General features: G+C 34.8%; 1 protein-coding gene across 1 annotated transcript in view; it reads left to right on the forward strand.

The window, feature by feature from the left end:
* The window catches only part of LOC111503338 (carboxylic ester hydrolase-like), a 34,963-nt gene extending 17,186 nt beyond the window's left edge, over positions 1 to 17,777 (forward strand). Inside the window, exons 7-11 of the mRNA XM_074186009.1 lie at positions 1,678 to 1,859; positions 10,286 to 10,423; position 12,943; positions 16,195 to 16,321; positions 17,514 to 17,777. Of these exons, the coding sequence (XP_074042110.1) occupies positions 1,678 to 1,859; positions 10,286 to 10,423; position 12,943; positions 16,195 to 16,321; positions 17,514 to 17,694 (629 nt within the window). The 3' untranslated portion in view covers positions 17,695 to 17,777. The remainder of the gene's footprint in view (positions 1 to 1,677; positions 1,860 to 10,285; positions 10,424 to 12,942; positions 12,944 to 16,194; positions 16,322 to 17,513) is intronic.
* Positions 17,778 to 18,147: the final 370 nt, after the last annotated feature.

Raw genomic sequence — 18,147 nt, forward strand, 5'->3', positions numbered from 1 at the left:
GAATGAAAAAGTTATTGCTGAAACTGAGACCTATTTCGAGGCAAAGGATAAATCCTTATACAAAAGTGGTATTGAAATGTTAGAGCGGCACTGGAATGATTGTGTGGCTCTTAATGGAGATAACTTTGATAAATGAAAATAATTTTGAACAGAAAAAACGCGTCTTCTTTCTTAAGCCGCAATTTTTCAGCCCATGTGTTACAGTCCGCTGACTATTTTGAACTCTCCACCCATTCACGAAAACCTTTCATGTGTTGACAATTACCAACCTAATTCATTGCTTTAGAAAAATAATGATTGAATATCAAACAAATTGTGAAGCAGAAAGTACTGATTGGTTAAATTTTGAGAACTTATATCTGAAGTTTACCGATGAAAAAATATATTTGCAATTTGACAATATACAAAAAGGAGAAAAACTCAGTCGAAGAACAGAAAAAAAGGAAGGCATGAAAATAGGACTACTACGAAGACGAAAGGAAGATACAAAGGCGCTCTAAGAACGGTGCCTGTGCGAAATTAGTGACACACATTGGATTTGAATCGCTGGAGATTGAATTCATTTGGAAAAACGTTCTCACGAAATTCATTCCACATAAACGCAGTTCTCCAAACAAAAGAGTTCTTGAACAGTGAAGTTCAAGGTGTACTGAGTTGAGCCTCAAAACGATGAGCAGCCACAGTCCGTCACGTATTTCTGATGTGTATCGTTCTTGGTGCAACCAAGGTGAAGATGACGAGACAAGTCTGCTGTCGTCAACAAAGCAATATATTGGATTCTTGGTTTTTCCAATGAGTTGTTGATATACAATAAAAAGAGAGTTGGAGACAATATGGATACCTGGGAAACGACAGCGTTTATGGTAAAAGTATTAGAGAGATATTCATCGACGCCCTCTTGCAGGGAACGTTTTTTCAGGAAGCTGAAGAAGAATGATCTGACAAGCCATAGCATCGATGTTTGGCCAGCAAGCCCTCGTGCCATACACGGTCAAAGGCCTTAGAAATATAAGCGCAAAGGTCTTGACTCTCCATGATTCTCGATTGCGTAATTCCAAATGTGGGTGACATACGATGGAAGGTCGCCTATTGATCTTTGTTTTCGAAAGCCATGTTGATGATCGCTCAAGATGTTAAAGCCTTTCAAATATTCAAGGATATGGTGGTTTACGGCTGTTGGAAAAACTACAGGAAAAATACTTTTTCTGGTTAGGAAATGATCAAATAATGATACACAATATACATATTCTATTTGAAGCAAAAATAACGAGCGACCAAAGAAAAATGTTTTTAAGATGTAAGGCAAGTGTAATCGGAAATTTGGACGATGTACAACACAGTATAGGAAAAAAATGCGCGTCGAGAAAAGTGTTTCAGTTCTGGTGAAACAGAGCAGTATTTATGTTGAATTAAAGAGCTATATCAAGCAATTATCAAAGCTTCTGGCTTTGGCCTTCATTGCAAACAAACAGTTGGATGAAAATAGCTGGAGGCTTTGGTATAATTTAGTATAATGACCTTAAAGTTTATCTTAGAAGATTGAGTTGCTCCTCCCATAGATGTCAGCTCTTGAGAGCTGAAGGAAAAAATTTACATTCATGACTCAAAAGGGAGGAATTACAAACAACACTTCCTTCCTAGGAATTTTAAAAATTATTTACACAGGTATATTTGTAGTTTTCGTTGTGACGAATACGCTTGGAGAGCTAGATTCAAGATGGAATGAAATAATGCCTTACGTGCTGGATATCCAGGATACTGTCAAAGAGGAACTAAAGATGAATGTAGTTACAAAAGTGAGGAAGCATTATTTAGGCGATGAACATATTTCAGAAAATAACAAATACTCTTTAATACGGGTAAGTTCTCTATACAGTGTGTCAATTTGAAAACTTCCCACCCTCAATATCTCCCTTCCAGTACATAATATGAAAAAATGGTCAGACAGGTCAACTTTATTTGCAAGGGGGACACTCTGAATGAATATTTTCAACCCTCGGGGTTCAACCCCCTAGGAGATGTGGATGTTACCCTCAGAATTTCAAATGGAAAGGGGGGTCAAGTGGCACATCATTTTGAAGGGCATTCAATTCTCTTGCCAATGATACCTTTTTCATTAGTTTTTGATGAGCAGTTTTTGAACAATAACGTTCCAAACGAACGGTCTTTAGAAGTGAATAAGAATAAATGATTAAAACTCGCCCGCACTAGATGTTTGGTATTCAGGTTGGTATTCAAAACAAATGATTGTAATGGACTATTGGAAAAGGTGAGCATCGTACTAGGTAGCATCGTTCCAACCCTTGAGTAATATTCGAATTCGTGGATGTGAGAGGAATGTAGAACTACTTAGTTAACGAAATACGCATCGAGTGCAAACAAAAAATACTAAATTGCAAAAAACAAATTTCAACCATCTTGTTACGCTTTATCTGATAATATGTTCAAAATGTTGTCCATTCTGCTCTAAACAGTAATACAGTCTGTTTTCGAACTCCTCTCGAACATTTTGGAAAACTTCACCACTAATTGACCGGCATGCTGCTGTAATTCGTCCTTTGAGGTCATCCATATCAGTGGGCTGTGTTTTATAAACGACAGATTTGAGATATCCCCAAAGAAAAAAATCTAATGGAGTCAAATCCGGTGATCTCGGTGGCCACTCAATTGATCCCCTTCTGCCAATCCATCTCTCCCGGAATCGCTCGTTCAACCATTGTCGGACGGGGCGAAAATAATGAGGTGGCGCACCGTCCTGTTGGAAATGTAACAAATCTTCCTGCAACAGTAAATTACCGTGTGCATCAATTTGAGTTTCGAGCTCGTGAGTTATAAGTGGATCGATAGGTGCTTGAAGCATATCTAGGTACAGATCACCATTCAAGTTTTCTTCAAAAAATAAAGGTCCGATAATGGCATTTCCAAGAATACCAGCCCAAACATTAACTTTTTGTGGGTGTTGTGTATGTCCTTCTCGAAAATTGTGAGGGTTTTCGTCACTCCAATAGCGACAATTTTGCCTATTAACATTGCCATTCAGGAAAAATGAACATTCATCACTGAAACAGATATTGAACAGAAGATTAGGTAAAGCATTGATTCGAAGAGTCATGATTTCACAGAATTCTATTCTTCTGTCATAATCATCCTCATGGAGCTCGTGGAGAATCTGCATTTTATATGGATGAAATTTGTGCATTTTCAGTGCTTTCCTTACAGTCTCGTGTGACATTCCCGTCTGTTCTGCTACTGATCGTAAGGAGCTAGTCGGCTCTGCAGCAAATGTTCCCAACACCTCAATTTGAGCATCCTCATTCAGTACTCTGGGGTTATTCCTTTTTTTATTCTTCACCGAACCAGTTTCGGAAAACTTTGTCACCAAATCAAGCACATACCGGTGACTTATATTAAGATTTGGATTTCTTTCATTAAAAAGAGATGCCGCCCTTCGTGCGCACTTGCCCACCTCTCCATAAATAAAAATTATTTCAATTCGGTCTTGGATAGTGTAAACCATTCTTACAATTTATACACTTTCTAAGGTATATCGCTGATCAGCTCAACAAATGAAACTGAAATGATAGTACTACCAAATGGCTTGAATGCGATGAACACCTTTTTTGCTCAAAAAACGATACTTTTTATAGCAGAAGTAACAAAAAAGGGATAAGAGTTTTAAATCCGATAATAAACCCAAATGAAAGTCACCGAAATCAGATAACTAATTAATGTAAATTTTTTGAGGCTTGTCTAATTTTACCCCTGATGGAAAGTTGAAAAGCTGACCCGTCATCACAAGTTTTACTTATAAGAGAGTCAATAAATTGTATTTCTTTGCATACTAACTTGATAACCAGGCATTTTAGTATAGGCCAATTCTAATTACTTCTATTAGTTTAGAACTACATTTTCGGATACTGCTGATCGGAAAATAATAAATGAGGGCACCGTCGGCAAGCGAATTGAATGCCCTTCAAAATGATGTGCCACTTGACCCCCCTTTCCATTTGAAATTCTGAGGGTAACATCCACCCCTCCTAGGGGGTTGAACCCCGAGGGTTGAAAATATTCATTCAGAGTGTCCCCCTTGCAAATAAAGTTGACCTGTCTGACCATTTTTTCATATTATGTACTGGAAGGGAGATATTGAGGGTGGGAAGTTTTCAAATTGACACACTGTATTCATTTCAACCAAGCACTTTTTATAAATAACTAGTTGTTGCCCGCGGTTTCGCCCGCGTGGAATTTGGTAGTTGTAGTACTAATTAGTACTATGTTGCTGTATCACTGCTGTTCCAATGTTTTGACAGAATCAGAATCAACGAACTTAGGCGTGCGCAGCGTTATAGAACAGTGCTTTCAAAAAATTGTTCTGCAGCGCCATCTAGTGGTGAGTTACAGTAAAATTAATAGCCTAAAAACCTTCTATATGAAAAATTACTTATACATGTCAAGTTTCATCACGATCGGTTGAGCGATGAAGAAGTTTATCACTCACCAAAAAACCAACAAACATCCATTTTTATATATTAGATAGATCCATCAGAGGATAGAAATCACAACTTGCAAAACCGTCAACAATTTATCAATTTCTATGACCTGAAACAATTCAACAATGTGCTCGATGAATCAGATCGATTTCTAGATTTCGTACTATCAAACAATTATGGCCTGTAATGTCATTCATGAAGACTTACCAGATGATTGTCATCCAGCTTTCAATATTTCTCTAGTATTTAAGAGATAGAAAAGTGGAATTCCGTATAATGACAAAGCGTTTTTTTTATTTTCGTAAAGCAAATTTTTCGCTACTTTATTCTTTGTTTGATTGTCAGTTATTGAAAACTGTACCGAAGTGAACTTGGCAATAGACACTTTCTATAATAATTCATTCAATAATGGACCAAAGTGTTCCTCTTAGACCGAATTTCACCAGTGAATATCCAGGGATATTCACAGGGATGTTGAACCCAGGTTCAACAGGGATATCATTAACGAGATCAAACTTGAAGATAAAGTATTTGAAAGATTAAAATGAAACTATTCAGAAACATATGTCAATAAAAATCCAGATATCACAAGCCTACAAGGAGTACAAACAAAAAGCAGAAAACTCGATTAGAACTGATTCCTCCTCATTTTGGACATATATGCATAGTAAAAAAGGCATTTGCTGAATTCTTTGAAAGTGTGTATATTCCTTGTGATAGTAATAATTCCAACCTCTCAACGAATTTTTCTACAATAACAATGAATGCATTCTCTGAAGAAGTTTTGCATACTCTGAAAAAAACTGAAACCAAAATTTACAGCTGGAGATTTCAAAATTCCGAGCTTTGTAGTAAAACACTGTGCATACATTTTTGCAAAGTCGCTTCAATTGATTTTTAACATGGTCTTAAAGACAGAGTGTTTTCCCGATAGATGGAAAGTATCAAAAATATGCCCAATATTGTAATCTGGGGCTCTAAATAATTCTGAACTATCGATCCATAACAATTCTGTCCAACTTCGCAAATGTCTTTGATATGTGTCTGTATAACATTTTTCCTAATGTGAGAAATAGTATAACTCTCTATTCAACAAACGTTCAACAATAATGAATCGCATGTGTGTTAGATAAACAGCTACAGGTGGATACAATCTATACGGACTTCTCAAAGGCCTTTGATAAATTGAACCATCACATTCCACTAAATAAACTTTTTTATGTTGGATTCGATAGTGAACTGTTGAATTTACTACAGTCTTATCTTCAGAATCGTACGCTGTTTGTGTAATACAAAGGACACAAATCAGTCGAATTCACTCCAGCTAGTGGTGCTCCTCTAGAAAGTACCTAATCTAGCTCCTCTTCTACTTTTTTTGGTTATGAATGATATTACTTGAAATATCTCTAGTAACATATTACTCTTTGCTGACGACTTCAAGATTTCCAGACCTATTGAATCAACAGAGGACTATCTTATTCTGCAGAAGGAAATTAATTAGATACATGAATGGTGCATACTAAACAAGCTTCCACTGAATATTAAAAAATATAAATTTATGAAATACACCTTTCAACACAACAATATACAAATTGACAATGCAATGAATTTCAAAACTACACCTCAGGATTTGATCTCCACAAACTTTATTTGAAAAAATATAATCACAACGTGTTTCGCTAGCACAGTAGCTACTATGCACATCATTCTCACACATCATTCTCACTAGTTTTCTTTGTTTGTTGAAACTCATTATAACTCATGAACTAATTGAGATACGATGAAAAAACTGAGGATTCCAACGGGAGTCTTTTCCGAGACCTTTAAAAAATAACTACAAAAAAAAATCTCAGAATTGTTCATTGACAATTATCGCACTTGCAACATTCCTGTCTGATTAGAAAAAATTATTAATTTACTAATGCGTATTGAACTGTATAATCAGGATAAAAAAAGCGGATTATTGTTCATTCATTTACCCAGTAGAAGTCTAAATTTTTACAATTCATAATTTTGATATTCAATAAGTTAAAATAATAGTTTTTTGAAAAGAAAGGTTTTGGCGTTCTACTTCTCTATCTTGATACAAAAAAAATGTGGAAATCTTCCGAAGAAAAGAAAGAATCAATCAATTTTAAAAAAATTACTCTATACAAAGATGGGTAATTCATGCAAAGAAGAAAGTTTCAGACACAAACTGGAAGGAAAAGCCCTCTCGAAATAGCTACTTTCATATAAACATTGAATTACACGAAAGAAGAAGTACTTCTCAGAAAACCACTTTTATATGAGCAATGAGTTATACAAAAACACTTTTCTCTATTCAGTTTGTATTCCCAATATTCGTAATGGAATTGAATCAAATATCATTCACAACATTCCTCCACAATATAATAAATGAAATAAATAAAATTTCACTTACTTGGAACGCTGTCGTTCGATGTTTCGCCGTAACACACTTGCTTTATCAGCTCTTCAGTACCAAATCTGGGAACCATTATTAGAAAAAATATTCAATTCATTCATAAAATTACGACTTTATGTCACGGAATGAGTTCGATCTACTCATGTCATCGATGACAGTACGTAATGGCATTCATTCGCTCATTTGAATCACACGAAAGAAAAATACTTTCGAAACAAATACTTTCATTATTAGTCTCTCCAAAAATTATGCCCCTTTCAATTTAAAATAATATTTTTTCATTAAAGGTCCAAAGTTGGCGTGTCTTGGTCAAGCCCGTTTTAGGACGTTTTTTCAACCCTCTGGGAGAATTATAAATATTGGTCCTACAGTTCCGGATGATGAGACTTTTTTGTGAAATTTCCTCCTCTTTTTGAATCTTTCTTCAGCTAATCGTGTATAACTTTTAATTTTTTTCGAAAGGTACTTTATTGTTTTTCAAAAATCATCTACACGCTTTTCCGAATCGAATGACACCTTGTTCATATTTTTCGGAGCCGGAGAAAAAAATTTGGTCTAAAAGGCACTTGTGAACTAGTCTATCAGTAGAATGTTCCAGATAATCAGTTGAATTTCGATTCAAAATAGCTTTTCATTCAAAGAAATATTTGGACATCTCTGTTATTATTTGAGAAAGTATCATTATTCTCTTTCTTTTGAAGATTATTCAGACAGATTAGGAATAACGACAGTAAAACAAGGTACCGAATTTTTTTCAAACGAAATTATAACATAAGCTATCTCTGTCCTTCGAACTATCGGCAGCTCCTTCTCGAAACGCCTCTTCTACCTTTTTTTCTTGCACTTTTTTACTGCATCCACCCAACTGCTGTCATACGATTCCAGCCATATCAACCGGAACTTCGGATGAAAAGCCCCGGCAAGTTGGCACTGTTGTCGTCCAGAAGTGGCCCTGAATTTTTTTCTATGCCATTCAATTAGGCATTAACTGAAGCTCTGCAATTCACTAGCCCTTAGACTCTTAGACTATGTCTAATATATATATATATATATATATATATATATATATATATATATATATATATATATATATATATATATATATATATATATATATATATATATATATAAAATCTAGAAAGGTTAATGCAGTCAAGCTGCTGGAAAATAATTCCATGAAAATCAAAAAATAAATAGATAAGTACTCTTTGATCATTCCCATATTGATTTCAATTTAAGAGCCACCGGTATACAGCTGTTTCAGCCTTTTGGGCATCGTCAGTACCGGGCAGGCGGTCCTCGATTGAAGACAAAATGAGAAAAAACCAAGAAAGTACTTGATAAAAATAGCTGCGTAAACGCAAGCGAAACATAAGTGGAACCACCTATTGGTGTGACACCCAAGTCAACTTGCCAAGTTGTCACACCAATAGGTGGTTCCACTTATGTTTCGCTTGCGTTTACGCAGCTATTTTTATCAAGTACTTTCTTGGTTTTTTCTCATTTTGTCTTCAATCGAGGACCGCCTGCCCGGTACTGACGATGCCCAATAGGCTGAAACAGCTGTATACCGGTGGCTCTTAAATTGAAATCAATATGGGAATGATCAAAGAGTACTTATCTATTTATTTTTTGATTTTCATGGAATTATTTTCCAGCAGCTTGACTGCATTAACCTTTCTAGATTTCATATCATTTCTAGAAACATGTGGATTCGTTTTCCGATGGCATTTCAGGTTAGCTTCCCAAATTTCTGCTACCGCAGTTGTCGGTTGATTGGTCAAACCACCAACACTGACATAAAAACTTGGCAAGTTGACTTGGGTGTCACACCAATAGGTGGTTCCACTTATGTTTCGCTTGCGTTTACGCAGCTATTTTTATCAAGTACTTTCTTGGTTTTTTCTCATTTTGTCTTCAATCGAGGTACTGCCTGCCCGGTACTGACGATGCCCAATAGGCTGAAACAGCTGTATACCGGTGGCTCTTAAATTGAAATCAATATGGGAATGATCAAAGAGTACTTATCTATTTATTTATATATATATATATATATATATATATATATATATATATATATATATATATATATATATATAGCTATAGCTGCCTACGTGGTGATGTTAGATGATGCCTGGGAATGCTGGGTCTTCTAATTGAAACCACAAATGTGCGGTTAGCTCCTGTTGGTGACACCGTGCATATGTGATGTTTTTTCATTTTTGGTAACCAGTTCTTGTACATCTTTGCAATTGGCTGCACCGCCCTGATGAGGCCAATAGCCAGAAACACGTGTCCGCGGTTTGCCTCCATATTTCTTGAGTGTTCTGTCCACGAATTTCCCCCTTTTGATGTATATCATACACACTCGATAATAATCTATATATATGTATATATATATATATATATATATATATATATATATATATATATGTATATATATATATATATATATATATATATATATATATATATATATATATATATATATTTCAATATCAACATTTGTTTACAAAAAAAATTGAAGATTTAATAACTTCTACTTGTTATATGCGAGCGCTTTCGATAGCAGGCTGCACTATTATCTTCATGGCTCTACTGTAACTGAACGTTTTATTTTCTTGTTTGCTTTTTTATGAGGTTAGAACGCCTTAGTGCAGGTAATTGTTCTCTCCTGTCTTCCGGATGTCTCTTTAAATTTGCGTATATTTCGGTTACATCTAGTTTACATCTAGTTTCATTGTTTCTAGGAATGTGTATTGTATTGTGAATTATATTGAATGTTAGGTCTTGCTGTGTTTTGATTTGTTTCTCGATAAGTGAATAGGATTGTTGAGGCTCTATGTATGAGCATTTATTTTTGTTTGTTTAGGTAAGCATAGTTTACACGCAAAAAGTATTCGATCTGGATACAAAATTAACATGATCACTCAAATGTGGCCTCGGATTTTCAGCCGTAGTAAAAATGGATTCCGATTCCATGACATGCTTTTAATTTGCACAGTACACTGTTTCTCAGTGTGTCACTGTGTATTGTGTTCTCACTCACAGGCGCTGTTCACATTTTTTGAAGCTGACTCAAAAGTAAATCCGTTAGTGGTAATGTTAATTCTGTTAATTAACGAATAATGGATTAACGAGTTAATGCCTAGTTATGATGCTCTCAGTCAAATGCTGAATACCTCTACAGTAACTCAGATGTGTACTTTTTTGGATGTATTAGGATCTTTGACCACACAGCAGACACGAAGGCAGACAAAATCTGACCATCAACAGAGAGGCGCAACAATAATATCTTATGTCAAACAAAATTACACTATGGGGATTGAACAAGATGAGAAAATGCAAATAATTATATCGATTTTTTTAGATGTTCAGCGACAGACATTATTACATTGATGGAGAAAAGGCTGCTAGACTTCACACAAACGTGTCCAAATCTCCAGTGTATTATTATTTTTTCTCGTATTCGTTGCAACAACCATTCTTCGTTCCAGGATTCAAAATGGTAGGAATTTCTTATTTCTTACTTAATTATTGATCAATATTGAAAATTAGATTAGGTAACATATGTCTAGGAATAAACTACTTACCTGTCACAACGGTTCTGATAGATCTTGCTGATTAGTGCCTGAAGCCATTTGTCAAAATTTCTCAAAGCTACAGCTCTGAATTGAAAAAAAACAAATATATTTGTTGGACCATTTTCGTCCTTTTTGTACAGTTTCAGGAATAATACCACCACCCACTGTCCTCCACCACTGTACAATCGAGATATTGTAACAACATATTATTAAACGATTAAAACTGCTGAACATCAAAAAGCTTCTGGTCATGATGAAATACTTGTCTTCGTACTTGAAAAATGCGACATTGCTTTTATTTATTATGATGTAGGGAAGGTGTTTTCTGCAGAATCTTCACACCTTCTCACATATATGTCACACCCTTTTGAAATAATTGAATCTACAAATATAGAGTATCGGGCTCGATATTTCAAGGCCTGTGAGGAAAATACCTTCAATGTTATGATTGTCTTTGTTAGTGGTTTTCCAGCTGTCTCAAATACCATTCCTTACAAATAGCTATGGACTGTTCACTTTCGGATAACTTACCATCTACGTTGGTGTTCTCCAGAGATGCATATTGTCTATAACCCTTTTTATATTATACCTCAACAATCTATCTATTGTTTTTGGCGACACCACACTTGTCTTTTCCTTCCATTGAATGCAAAACAGCAGCTGCCAATACCCCTCTTCGGCAAAAATAAGGGGTTTTATATCTCAATAAAAATCTGGAAAAAATTTCGTCTTGTGTCGACAAACACCAACACGATTTTAATTCTACGAAAAACAAGGCATCAGTTTTCTATAATAATTTCGTTATCTCCGTCGATGAATTTGGTGAGTGTTAAATTAGATAGCTTAATAATGTTGGTACAATTATGTTACTGGAATAGTTTAAGGCAGCTTCTCAGAAACCTGAAACACTATTTCGAACTGAACATCTCAGCAACTTTTATTGCTTAATACTCGTAAATATCAAATCAGTTTGGAGTATTGTTCATATACTTATGTATATTATGTCGTACCATTATTTCACCCTTCTTGAGTTATACACGGAAAACAAAAAATGATGTTTTTTTGGTTGTTCACGAATAGAATTGTTATTTCAGAATATTTCAAAAAATGGATAAGGAAAGTTTTATTATATTCGATATTAACTATAACGATGTAACAATGAATCTTTGATTGAACGTTTCGTGTCAACACGGACACCATCAAGTTATTTTTTCAAATAAGAACCTATCTTTTCTGTTGAAAATTTTGTTGAAGCGAGAAAATCACAATTCCGTGGCATATCACACTCGTTTTTTATAGCGTTTCATTCAAAATAAGTAGCATCATCAGTGACAACAAACAAACAGAAAAACAATTTATTTCTTGATTAATTTTTGACAAAAAATAAAACAAATACAGAAAATGAATTTTACATGACGAACTATAATAGATGATCGAATTGACGACCACTTTGTTGAATTCACAGTCCATACAATTGCTGTGGCAATTTTCTAGCATGATTGATATAATGCTATTACATGCATCTTTTTTTTTTTGTTCGAAATGTTCAGTGGCGATTCATCTGAGTAACTATTAAATTTATTGTAGATACATATCAACATTCAAATACTTATCGTAAAAAAGGATCTAGGATCTTTCCTGGAAATTTGTTTCTTTATGCATTTGTTTATGTATTTTATTCCACCTATAGTAGATGTTTCTGTTAAACCAACCATTACTGGTGAATTTCAATTCTTCCGTCTATTTGTTTATCAAATATTTCCAACTTCCCTATTTCTTCATCTCAACCAATTCGCAAATCGTACTCTTTTTCCGTTATCTCTTTCAGTAAGGTGATTAACTTTGTGTTTCATGTAGCATTTGTATTTGTTCTTTTTTAAATATTCCTGGTAGATTTCATAGAAATCTCTAGTTCGTGGGCAATTTCTCGTAAAGAACAATCTTGGTTAAAAATATTTTTGTAACTGACTAATTCAATTTGAAAACAAAAGTTTATTTCACTTAGGTAATATTTTCTTACCCGAAACAGTTGTTTGGTTCCCCACACTTCCAGTAACAACAAAATTTCTAGTTTTATTTCTGTTGAATGCAACAAAGTCTCCCAAATTTCTTTCTAATTGTCTTCTGTTCTGTCTAATTGTTCTGTCTAATTCTAATTGTCTTCTCTGTATTCTGTTGAGAATACGACAATTCGAGTATTGCTCATCATACATATTTCTTGCCAAAAAAGGACTTCTATTTGATTTTGCATAAGTAAGCAGCATATCAGTCCTTTCGTCATTTCAATACATCTATTCATACTAATATAAAACTAATATAAATGTGAAAGTTTGTGAGGATGTATGTATGTATGTTTGTTGCTCTTTTTCACGCCTAAACAACTGAACGGATTTAGATGAAACTCTACATAAATACAGCTTATACATCAGAATAGTTTACAAAGGGTTTGTGTAATTTTGGTCATAATATAACGATAAGTATTAAGTGAGTCGGAAAAATTCTTGCTTCCTGAGAGCTATCTTGGCGTGCCCTGCCTATACCGTTGGAGTTTCATGAAAATAGTGTACCGTGAGATTGTTTATCTTAAATATTTCTTAATAAAAGTCCGCGATAGCAAAATACAATTAAATTGGATACGATAAGATTAATTTGACACTGGTCTGTTACGCGTCGCGTCTACTATAAGACGACGGAGGACGATGCGCTGGAGTAGAGGGGCGGACTAAGCGCCATCGCTGAGAACGCGACCCGATCGCGGGCAGACGCGTGAGGGCAGACGTCGTTGACGGTTGTGTTAGTTTGGCGAATTTCTTTATAAGTAACATGATTTGATTTTTGGAACTATTCATTACTTAGTGAAGTCGGCATATTTTTTAGTTACTTATTATATTTATATTTTCAAAGTAAAATATAAATTACTAGCTGTTGCCCGCTCTTATATTAACGTACAGCCGAACCGAGAATCTTGTATAGCGTAAATAAGCATCAAAAAAGAGAATCAGGAATTTCCACCCCCCAAGGGGGAAAATAAAGGTTCCAAGATTGTATTGAATTTCCGTATTGAAGTTGTAAACCTGAAGTTTTGGGTTATCAAAAAATATATTTGTTTAAAATAGTCTGTCACGAAATTAGATGTGACCAACCAAATTCTACGCGGGCGAAGGCGCGGGCAACAACTAGTCTTTAATATGTGCACAGAAACCAAGCAATACCTACGAGTTCACAATGGTAAATGAAGTTAGAAGATATTTAATTGTACCAAATCACACAAAAATTGTATTTTAACAAAAAAATTATATTTTAGTTACTTTCAGGATTGAGAATTATTCCGTATAAAAATTGATTCGAGAGAAATCAGCCTTGAAACAAGGATTGCTGTACATAATGCAAAAATGTCAAAAAAGAAAAATACGAATTTTCGTTGTTTTGGGGTATGTTGTTATCGAAATTATTGGGTTATCTCATGTCTGAGGTATGCCAATAGTTGAATACGTTTCGAAGAAATCAAAACAATTTTCAAAAGATATCTTTATCACTGAGGATGCTATAAAAATGTTAAGTGTGATATACAACCGAATTGTATTGCTTTATCAATATTTGTAAAGAAATAGACAGGAACGTATTCGAAAAAAAGTTTACGGTGACCGTGTTGACACGAAATGTTAAATGAAAGACTTATTGTTACATCGTTATAGTACATTTCGAATATAATAAAATTTTCATTTTCAGTGTTCCTTGTACTTATATTTCGAGAAGAGCGAAATTCCCTGTGAATTTTTCCCTGGCCATTATACTGTTCCCCACGATAGTTATGTTTTTTCCATTTAATCGTCTTCATATCTGTTACCGTTTAGAATATAGCAACATTATACCACTTGATAAATGAAACGGACTGTATATGGAGTTCTTCTAGGCATGTCCTGGGGGTGCTAGATTCTGAAAAAGATCCTGAAAAAAGCCTTCCAGGTTTTTTGATAACCCAAATATCACAAGCCTGATATAGCAAAGGACTTGTCTGATATAATTCATATCCTGAAAATTAGATTATTGACAAATATAGGTTTTCTAATATGACAAAATGGTTAAGGGTTCGTAGTTAACATTCATTGACTGTTTTCTACCTGGGTCCCTTTTGTCTTTTTCCGACCTGAGGCTTTGTTGTATCTTCCTGGTGGGTTTGAAAACTTTTAATGTCGTGTTTCTCCGATAGTTTTCCAATTTTGTCTGTGACCCTAGGAATATATGATAGATACGCGCGTGCTACCATCCGATCCTTCTCCCCGTTTTGAACCGTATGACTCTTCAGTTTCATGACTTCGATGTTCTCTGGTACACTGTATTCATTCGATCTCAAGGTTACTCGAAGGTGTCCCAGTTCTTTCTCTAATGCTCTGGTTCACATATTCTTCGAGCCCGTTCCGTTAGAATGGGGATAACTCCTCTCTTTTGGCTAGGATGGTTCGATAGTGCGTACAATGTTTACCAATGTTCCACTGGAAGACTCTCTAGAGGACTATCGTCGCTCTTCTATGAAACTTCTATGAGTAACTAGATGGCATGGCGATGGGCAGTCCACTTAGCCCAGTGATAGCCAACTACTTCGTGGAACGTTTTAAAGAGATAGCAATCGACATCTTTAAATCAAATCCGACCTTGTGGCTACGTTACGTGGATGACACCTTCGTCATCTGGAAACATGGAAGAGACGCTCTGAACAATTTTCTAGACCACTTGAACGCTCAACACCCAAGCATCAAGTTCATCATAGAGACTGACCAGGATCAGCGGATAGCATTCATAGATGTACTAATCGAACGATGTGGTGCTAGACTAACCCATAAAGTGCACCGAAAACCTATGCACACGGATAGGTACCTGCACGCACTATCGAACCACCATTCTAGCCAAAAGAGAGTAGTCTCTCCATTCTAACGGAATGGTCTCGAAGAATATGTGAACCAAAGCATCTAGAAGAAGAACTGGGACACCTTCGAGTGATCTTGAGATCGAATGGATACAGTGTACCCGAGATCAACGAAGCCATAAAATTGAAGAGTCATACGGTTCAAAACGGGGAGAAGGATCGGATGGTTGCACGCGCGTATCTACCATATATCCCTAGGGTCACAGGCAGAATTGGAAAAATATTGGAGAAACACGACATTGAAACAGTTTTCAAACCCACCAGGAAGATACAACAAAGCATCAGGTCGGTAAAAGACAAAAGGGACAGCAGCAGGGGTCTATCGCATACCGTGCACTTGTGTCAAGGTATATATCAGTACTTACGACTTATTCTTCAAGTAACACTTCATTACTTATTCAAAAAACACACTTCAATATGCGTCACAATACTGTTAATAACAGTATTGTGACGTGTATAGCGAAACACGTGTTGTGGTTTTGCAAACTTTCAACTGGAAATCTCACATTAAAGTGTGTTTTTTGATTACGTTATAATAAATTATTAATAAGTATCGGTCAATTCTACCATATTTTTAAAACTTTATTGTGAGATTTTCTCTCAACAGTTCACAAAACCGCAACACGAGTTGCCTGGGAAAGCTATTGTATAGCTAAACTCGTGTTGCTGTTTTATAAACTGTTGAGTGAAAATCTCACAATGAAGTGTTACATTAAGTATTTTCACCAAGTATTGGCCAGTGTCATCACATATCGTAAATTTCGTTTATAGGAGTAAGCCATTGTGACGACTGTAAATTACTCTTCAAAATAATTGGAACTCCATGTATACTTGAAGCTGAAGACAGGAAAATGATGCAACTCTTCACTGAATTCATCACCAGTTATGCGAAGACGAAGTGAGTTTCTCGGTGGTTTTAGTCTCCAGTTGGAAATTATATTAAAATAATCAGGCATATAACAATTGTGAATCCGTTTTCATAAAGTCACTGAAGAAGATGAACAATGTTATTTCAACCATTGTTCTGATTCATTCACCATTTCAAAGATAACGACTGAAGAGGCGATAGATAAACATCTGAATTTTTTCTTCATGTATGAGGAAGACCATATACTTTCTCATTCAACCCAGTTGCAACAATAATAACTGATTGGGTACATCACCAACAGAAATAAGTGTACGGTTGTTTTTTAATAATTGGATATAGGTAACATGTATTCAAATCTGAACTAACATTATAAAGAAAAAGGGAAAACGGGGTCCTTTTTGAGGAAGAGCTGGAAATATACTATGCTCTCCAGTAGATTTGGAGTAAGTAAGTTGGAACCATATGAAAAACTTTTTGTCATCAATTTTAGTAATAAGTTTTTTTCTCCATGAAAGAACTGAAACCTCATATGCAACTATCGGTTATCAAATTATTTCAGTCTTATACGAGGTTTGTCAACAAATATCAATTTTGCTCTGTATTGGAGTACCTTCATTTTTGACAATATCGAAAATTGTCAAATTCAAAAAACACGATCAATTATGCAAGAGCATTAATTTACAATCAAAAATTAGGCTTTTTATTTTTTCTTCAACATTTTTACTTCATAAATCATTATCGATTCGTCTAATTTCAATTATGAACATCTCTGGAATCAACAAACACATAACCATTTCGTTTATTCATGTTTTAACTACTTCACATGTATAATAATAACAGTTAAATTTTCGACGTTATTGTAGTTTAGAGAAATGAAAAAAATGTTTGAAACCAATGAAATTGCATAATTATACGTGATTTTCAATTCAAGGTAACTTTTCTCAACAACATTTTTCGATATTGTGAAAATAAAGTTACTTCAATCTTGAACAAAAATTTCCTGACACACCTCATATACGATAATCGGTAATTGCACTTAAGGTTCTAGTCCTTTTCAAGAGAAATAACTTTTTCCTAAAATCAATATATAGACTTTGCATATGGTTCCAATTCACTGAAATATATGGTATGCAACATAGAGTTTGTAAATTGCCTACCTTCAATTCTATAATATCCCTTAGGCTCAGATCTTGTTGTCTGTCTAACTTGGCGACTCTTTTAGTGAACCTAGTTTTGGAGACTTTAAATGGCTACCACTGGATCCAAGTAGCAAGTCATTGAATGTTCTCAGGATAAACGGACCCGGTCATATTTTCATGGATAAATTCGACCGAATCGGAGACAACGATTTTTGGAATAGCCTGCCAATTATGGAGAATGAAAAAATTAAAAACTTTCTGTAGTAATGTATATGAATGACTGTTTAAGATTTTTGTTGCTATTCCAGTTTTGCCAATAAAAAATCTGTAAAGTGTTCTCTCATCAATTGTGTTTCTTTTTTTATCATTTTCAAATCCTCAGAAGGTGAAAGATAACCGAATAAATTAAAATAAATATACAAAACTGTGATAAAAATGAAAAATATCGTCCCCTGTTCCTATCTTTTTTTTATGTAAAGCATTTGATACATATGACTGTAGTCAACAAATAACTATTAAAAAAAATGTTTTTCCATTAACCAGCTGTCGCACCCCTACGAACGACAACCCTCAGAAGTAGAAACTTGTGCGAGCTAAGGACCAACAAGGTCTTGCCTTTTAACGTATGATTCCTAACACGTTACTACTAATAACTTCTTCAATAGCAATATATATTTTAGAAGTTTTGGCAACTATTTATAATAATTTCTGACAAAT

This window comes from Leptinotarsa decemlineata, unplaced genomic scaffold (genome assembly GCF_025532065.1).
Source record: "Leptinotarsa decemlineata unplaced genomic scaffold, Ldec_3_MD MMD2_tig00078422_RagTag_RagTag, whole genome shotgun sequence".
In the NCBI taxonomy this organism is placed as follows: Eukaryota; Metazoa; Arthropoda; class Insecta; order Coleoptera; family Chrysomelidae; genus Leptinotarsa; species Leptinotarsa decemlineata.